Below are 7,871 nucleotides of genomic sequence, written 5' to 3'. Positions count from 1 at the left end.
GACAAACTGTAAGCACCTAGAATGCCACTTTCTGACTGCAGCATCACCATCGAATATTGTCGTCCATGGAAGCAACCTCCTGGCTGAGCATTCTTCACTCGTCGCCCTCGCCAACCTCACCTAATCCCTTTACAGCTGATAACTGGTGATGTACACCCGCGGGCAATATGAAGGTGAACACCTTACCTGGATTCTTACCTGTTTTACGGCTCCCTATAGCTATATTAACTCTCAACGTCTCAAATGGTACGTGGCTTGGGGTCTAAACTTTGCGTTCTAGCCCTCTTCTGGAACAGAGCTTGTTCCAAAACTTTCCGGAGCGTCAAAAACAAAAAGACAGCTGTTCACCTTCATATCGCTCACAGGTGTACCTTCAAACTTCGGCTCACGCCCCACCTGCCCCTGGTGTTCCCGGTCTGTGTTCGACAATGTCGCCACTCTCCAATGCAACGTTTGTGATTTTTGATTCCACTAGAAATTCGAAGATGTATCTCTCGCTTTGTATAGACGCCTCTCCTCATTATCAACCGAGTGGCTCTATGCAACGTGCCAGCTCCCACCCCTGGCCAATGACCCCTTTCCACCCCTAAGCAGCACAGAGCCCCTGTGTACCCCACCATCATCGCCAGATCTACCAAGTAGTTCTCCGACCCGCCTCCGGCGAGCGACAACATCGGCAGCGTTCACCGTTAGCACGACAACTCCGCGTTTTTCATAGTTGTCGTGCGAAAAGTGCGCGATCGGAGTCTACAGACTCCAATCACGTTTGGCTTTCCAACGTTTGCTTCCTAAATAATAGCCTTCCTGACTTTAAAGCACTGAAGTAATCTTTCCCGAATACAATATTCGCTGCGTGCGAGACATGGCTGGACGCCTGTCTTCGGTTTGTAATTAATGGGCAATTAATCTCGCACAGTTCTCTTTATTCCAGCAAAATCGTCCCTCATTGGGGCGAAGGCGTCCGTCCTCGCCATGCCAAAACACCTGCCCTGCCAACGTCTCGACTACCTCACCCCTCCGGGTCTAGAAGCAATCTTTGTCGAGGTATTTTGCAAACATGGAAAGCTTCTTCTGGTGTCTACCTACTGCCCACCCTCCCCCCATGAACGATCGTACGCCCTCCCCCAAGAGAGCCTACAGCGCGTCGACCCCAGCAAGTTCTCTGCACTGTTCATCTGATTCACTCGAAGACATGCTGTTAGACGTATTGAAAACTGCTGGCCTCACCCCACTTAATGACGCCTCATTCTACATTTTTCAAAATAGTAACGCTACAAGGAGAAGGTGAAGAAGAAAAGGAAGACAACATGATTTTAGTGTCTCTTGGACTTTTACTTTGTGCTGTGGGTATTCTCAAGCTCCACCGTCTCTCACCCATCGTTACAAAACAAGATGATTACCCGGCTCATCCCCACGCCACGTCGTTCGTCCAGATCTCCGCCACTGCCCGTGCTCGGGACTCACTGGGCCGCTGGCTGAGTGCTAGGCCTAAGGGTATGCCGACCCACACCCGTATCCGCCAGTCGCAGTTTTTGCTACTGCTTCTCCTTGCCGGCGATATATCGTCGAACCCCGGCCCACGTCCCAGTTGTCCCCGCTGTGACCGAGCCGTCTACGACAGCGTCGCTGCTTTGCAGTGTGACGGGTGTAATGCGTGGGTGCACCGCAAGTGTGAACTACTTTCCCTTCGATCGTACAGACGACTGTCGATAACATCCGAAGAGTTGCGGTGTGGCGCCTGTCAACTCCCGGCATTCGACGACAGCGTATTTCTGACGCCCGCTCCTCGGCGCTGCACCTCTACCACCAGTCCTACGGCCCTCAACCCTGTGTCTACCGTACCGCAGATTACGTCAACAAAAAGAAACTGAGTTACGGGTTTCAGTTGAGCCAGTTGGTGCATGTTACTTGGACTGGGGCCAGCTGAAATTAGAGGAGAGATGAAGCGTGAGAAACAGGGACAGAAAAAGACATAGACACTCCGCTGGACTACCAACTACGGTTTTAATTCTTCTTTTTCTTTTTCTTTCCTCCCGTGATCCTCTGCTGCTTTTGTTTTCGAAATTCTTGCTTTCTTATCTTTTTCTTCTTCTTTCCGTTTTCGTTTCTGGAGCTCAATGTTTAAAGGACATTTGGACGCCTGCGGGGCGGAAAGCACCGCAAAAATTGCTTCTCTTTGGTGCTAAGCTTGATGGATGGCTCGCTGACGCATGTCGCTTGGTTCCCCTCTATGGCCATGGTCTCTATCATTTCCCGAGCATACGTGTTTTTGTTTCTTGCTATGATGGTAATATTGTTGAGCTCTGCACTGCATCTGCACGAGCGGCAGTGCGCTGGTAGATGGCCTGCCGTTGTTCCTTTAACCGATGCTGCATGCTCTCTCATCCTTTCGTTTACGCATCTGCCCGTCTGGCCGATATAACATTTTCCACATGATAGGGGAATATGGTAAACGACCCCGGTCTCGCATGGGGCATACTGTGTCTTGTGCGAAACATTGCAGATTTGTTTTTTCTGGTTGGTGTCTTCATTTACTTTTCTGCACATGGAGTATGCTTTGTTTGGGGCAGAGCACACGACCCTTATGTCCTGCCTTGCGGCTATCTTCTTTAGTTTGTGTGTTATTCCATGGACATAAGGTAATACTGCGATTTTCTGTTTTTCTTTTGCCTTCGTAGTTTCTTCTGGATGAGTTGACCTCCGCCTGAGTTTTGTGCAGATGTTCTCGCATACGCATATCAATAGGTCATTTGGATACCCAGATTCACGTAATCGGGAAATTTGTTTTTGAAAACTCGCCTCTATTGCGTGATGACATGATTTGTTCGGAGCCGTTGCAAGGGCGGTGATGGCAACACTTCGCTTGATGGTCTTAGAATGTTCAGATGCAAATGGCAAAAACCCTTTGTTCGACCTGGGTTCATATCTCCAGCATACATGTCCCTCATTAAATTCCAGTTTCAGATCTAAAAACTTGATGCACCTATTTGTTGCTGGCTCGTGTGTGAAGCATAATTTCGGGCATCTTTCCCCGAAGCATCTCAACACCGTGTCTATGCATCCTTTGCTTTGATCTTCTTCCTTTTCTTTGGTGTGAAGAATTAGGAAATCGTCAACATACCTGAAGATGGCAAGGATTCTTTTGTCTTGTAATTTTTCTTGGATGATTCTGTCTCGTGCTGCAAGAAACAAGTCGCACAATAGTGGGGCCACACGAGAGCCAATACACACCCCACTTCTTTGTACAAAGTGTTGTTCTTGGTGTGCAACAACTGTAGCTGTCAGGTACGCGCTGAGCAGCTCTAGGAAGGTGTCCACGTTTATGCCCGCCGCGTTTTGGAAAGATGTACAGCCTTGCTCTTCTATGGTGCGTCTGAGAATCACCATGAGGTCTGCATGCGGTATAGAATAGTACATGTATTGTATGTCGATTGAAAATCCTGATGTTATTTCGGATCCCCTTTGCTGAAGGTATGAAATCACTTCCTCTGAATTTCGGATCATGTATGGGTCATTGCACTGTATTAACGACATTTGCCTTGATAGGAAGGTTGAAAGATGTGCTTGCCAGGTTCTCCTTTCTGACACAATGGCACGAAACGGCACGCCTTCTTTATGCGTCTTGGCTGAGAAAAAAAACTTCTAAAAATCCTTCCTTTGTTCCCTTGATCTTCGTGTGCAGGCTGGTTAGTTGGTTATCTTGCAGCAATCTCATGATGACCTGTTTAGCAACCTTGCCTTGTTTTTTTATCAATTTGGATAAAGTTCTTGGCCAAAGCTTGAGACGCCTTTCCACCATATGCTCCCGATCCTAAAACCACGAAGCCACCTTCCTTGTCTGAGATGCAAAGTTTCAGGTCCTTCTCTCGTAGCTCTTGAATGGTGGATTGGAAGCTCGTACGTGGAATTTCCTGCTTCCGATGGCTTATCAGGCAATCCACTCCTTCACTGATTACTTGCGAGGCCTTTTCATCATAAGTTTTAGATGCGATGTTTCGCACCATGGCTAGCTTGTCCACTGTCTCAAGCTTAGGAGGTAAGGCATATTTTGGGCCTTTTTCTAACACTTCCCTGGTCTTTTCTGATATGTCGACGTCTCCCATGACTTGGACAGGCCATCCTTTGGGATTGTTTTGGTTGCGTCTTGCCAGATGGTGTTTCAGGATCGGTGAAAACCACTCTTTCCAGATGGTTTCTGTAGAGTGCCTAGTCATTGTGAGAAAATTCTTGAAGGCATTCTGGTTTTCACATCGGGATCGCAGGAAGTCTGTGAGCATTCGTTGTTGGCGCCACGTTTCCGACCTCAAAATCTTAGATACTGGCATGCCGTGGCCTTGGGACGGCGTGATAATGCCGAATGGTTGCTGGACGTAGTCAAGAAGGATTTTCTTTTTGATGGCGCGCGACAACATCCTGCCTTGGCAAGTGGCGTTGGCGATCATGAGACAGAGGGTCTGCGGTTCGAGAGAATGAAGATTTACAAAAGGTGCGCTCACATAACTAGAAAGAAACTGAGTTACGGGTTTCAGTTGAGCCAGTTGGTGCATGTTACTTGGACTGGGGCCAGCTGAACTTAGAGGAGAGATGAAGCGTGAGAAACAGGGACAGAAAAAGACATAGACACTCCGCTGGACTACCAACTAGGGTTTTAATTCTTCTTTTTCTTTTTCTTTCCTCCCGTGATCCTCTGCTGCTTTTGTTTTCGAAATTCTTGCTTTCTTATCTTTTTCTTCTTCTTTCCGTTTTCGTTTCTGGAGCTCAATGTTTAAAGGACATTTGGACGCCTGCGGGGCGGAAAGCAAAACGCGGCGGGCATAAACGTGGACACCTTCCTAGAGCTGCTCAGCGCGTACCTGACAGCTACAGTTGTTGCACACCAAGAACAACACTTTGTACAAAGAAGTGGGGTGTGTATTGGCTCTCGTGTGGCCCCACTACTGTGCGACTTGTTCCTTGCAACACGAGACAGAATCATCCAAGAAAAATTACAAGACAAAAGAATCCTTGCCATCTTCAGGTATGTTGACGATTTCCTAATTCTTCACACCAAAGCAAAGGAAGAAGATCAAAGCAAAGGATGCATAGACACGGTGTTGAGATGCTTCGGGGAAAGTTGCCCGAAATTATGCTTCACACACGAGCCAGCAACAAATAGGTGCATCAAGTTTTTAGATCTGAAACTGGAATTTAATGAGGGACATGTATGCTGGAGATATGAACCCAGGTCGAACAAAGGGTTTTTGCCATTTGCATCTGAACATTCTAAGACCATCAAGCGAAGTGTTGCCATCACCGCCCTTGCAACGGCTCTGAACAAATCATGTCATCACGCAATAGAGGCGAGTTTTCAAAAACAAATTTCCCGATTACGTGAATCTGGGTATCCAAATGACCTATTGATATGCGTATGCGAGAACATCTGCACAAAACTCAGGCGGAGGTCAACTCATCCAGAAGAAACTACGAAGGCAAAAGAAAAACAGAAAATCGCAGTATTACCTTATGTCCATGGAATAACGCACAAACTAAAGAAGATAGCCGCAAGGCAGGACATAAGGGTCGTGTGCTCTGCCCCAAACAAAACATACTCCATGTGCAGAAAAGTAAATGAAGACACCAACCAGAAAAAACAAATCTGCAATGTTTCGCACAAGACACAGTATGCCCCATGCGAGACCGGGGTCGTTTACCATATTCCCCTATCATGTGGAAAATGTTATATCGGCCAGACGGGCAGATGCGTAAACGAAAGGATGAGAGAGCATGCAGCATCGGTTAAAGGAACAACGGCAGGCCATCTACCAGCGCACTGCCGCTCGTGCAGATGCAGTGCAGAGCTCAACAATATTACCATCATAGCAAGAAACAAAAACACGTATGCTCGGGAAATGATAGAGACCATGGCCATAGAGGGGAACCAAGCGACATGCGTCAGCGAGCCATCCATCAAGCTTAGCACCAAAGAGAAGCAATTTTTGCGGTGCTTTCCGCCCCGCAGGCGTCCAAATGTCCTTTAAACATTGAGCTCCAGAAACGAAAACGGAAAGAAGAAGAAAAAGATAAGAAAGCAAGAATTTCGAAAACAAAAGCAGCAGAGGATCACGGGAGGAAAGAAAAAGAAAAAGAAGAATTAAAACCCTAGTTGGTAGTCCAGCGGAGTGTCTATGTCTTTTTTTGTCCCTGTTTCTCACGCTTCATCTCTCCTCTAAGTTCAGCTGGCCCCAGTCCAAGTACGTCAACAACGTCGAGGCCCAACGCTCGTCGCACAAGCAAAACGACATTACCTATTTGGTTCTCTAACCTAAGGTCAGTGAAAAACAAACTACCAGACTTCCGAGTGTTAACTGAGTCTCAACCGGACACCATATTCGCGGCGTGTGAAACGTGGTTGGACTGCTCTGTCTATGACAGCCAGCTTGTGGACTTGGCCCACTTCAAAATCTTCAGGAAAGATCGGAACAAATCTGGAGGTGGAGTACTGCTCGCTGTTCCTTCACATTTCAAATGCACTAGACGACTCGACCTGGAACAACATGGCCTGGAGGCAGTATTCGTAGATCTCCACAGAAAAGGTGGTTTACTACACCTGTGTGTTGTCTACTGCCCACCTGGCAACAAAGTAGAAGCCTATGATTACCTGCACAAGTCGCTAACTGCACTTTTACACCTGGACAAACGGTATGCAAACATATGTGTCGTTGGGGACTATAATGCACATGTCAACTGGTCCGACCCCACCACTCCAGTGCCTGCTGACCCGCAAGATGACCTCCTTCTTAACGGAATGGAATCTCTTGGGTTGACTCAAATGTGCCTCGAACCAAGCTACACACCCAACGGGAAACGTGACTCGTTCCTTGACCTTATCTTCGTATCAAACCCCACACTTATCGCAAATTGCTTTGCAGAAACCAGCCTAGCCGGCTGCGATCACAGGGCCATCGTGACGGAAACCTATATGAACTTCCCGAAATCAGGCATTCATAGCAAACAACTAAAACGCTTTGCTGAGATCGACCTCAAGCACCTCAACTCGCTTCTCCACCTCGCTCCGTGGGGAATGGTTTTCCAGGAAGACAACACCGAAAATGCCTACAATCTTTGGCTGGATTTTATGCATGCCATCGAGACGGAGTGCGTCCCAGCAGTCTGGAGGAGGAACAAAAGCCGTGCCCCCTGGATCACGAAAGAAATCTTGCACCTAGCCCGCCAAAAACGTCAGCTGTTTGCCAGAGCCAAGAACAACAGATGCGCCGCTACGCTCAGCGCTGCCCATGCTGCACAAAGAGGCCTGAAGAAGATGATCCGGAAGTCTCACCAGAACTATGCCCTCAGTGTTGCAGAACGTGCCTTCAAAGAACCGAAGGTGTTTTGGGCATATGTAAGAAAACACAAAAGGAGTACACATGCATTGGACATCTGCCAAAATGGCAAAGCCCTCAGCGATACTGAGGCCGCAGAACTTTTGAGCAGGCATTTCGCTTCAGTCTGGACACCACCTCTACCAGATCAACAGCTCCAACTTTGCCCAGTCTCGGATACTCCAGCTGACAAAGTCCAACTCGCTCTGACCACAATCTCTATCAGCACATCTGACGTGGAAGAAGCCCTAACTCGGCTGAAACCATCGCAGTCGCCTGGTCCAGATGGCATCCACCCTGCGCTTCTGAAAGCGAGCAGCAAACTCATTTCATCTATACTGGTACGTCTGTTCCAGCAAAGTCTGGACACTGGAAGGGTCCCAAGCACATGGAAAATGGCGTATATTACGCCTGTGTACAAGGGAAATGGAGCTCCAGCTCACAAGCTGGAATCGTATCGGCCCATCTCTACCACGTCGGTGGTCTGCCGTACAATGGAACGAGTCATGA

The 7,871-nt window shown here is 48.0% G+C and overlaps 1 protein-coding gene across 1 annotated transcript; it reads left to right on the top strand.

The window, feature by feature from the left end:
- Window positions 1–1,235: 1,235 nt before the first annotated feature.
- On the top strand, window positions 1,236–7,571 carry LOC121836598. Its single transcript, XM_042291537.1, has 3 exons — window positions 1,236–1,423; window positions 6,307–7,381; window positions 7,488–7,571. Exons 1-3 carry the CDS (start codon window positions 1,236–1,238, stop codon window positions 7,569–7,571), a joined length of 1,347 nt encoding a protein of 448 aa, XP_042147471.1.
- The last annotated feature ends 300 nt before the right edge of the window (window positions 7,572–7,871 follow it).

The sequence above is a fragment of the Ixodes scapularis genome, unplaced genomic scaffold, assembly GCF_016920785.2.
Source record: "Ixodes scapularis isolate PalLabHiFi unplaced genomic scaffold, ASM1692078v2 PGA_scaffold2__306_contigs__length_199485367, whole genome shotgun sequence".
NCBI lineage: Eukaryota > Metazoa > Arthropoda > Arachnida > Ixodida > Ixodidae > Ixodes > Ixodes scapularis.
Note: the sequence above shows the minus strand (reverse complement) of the source record. Positions and strands in the feature narration are given on the sequence as shown.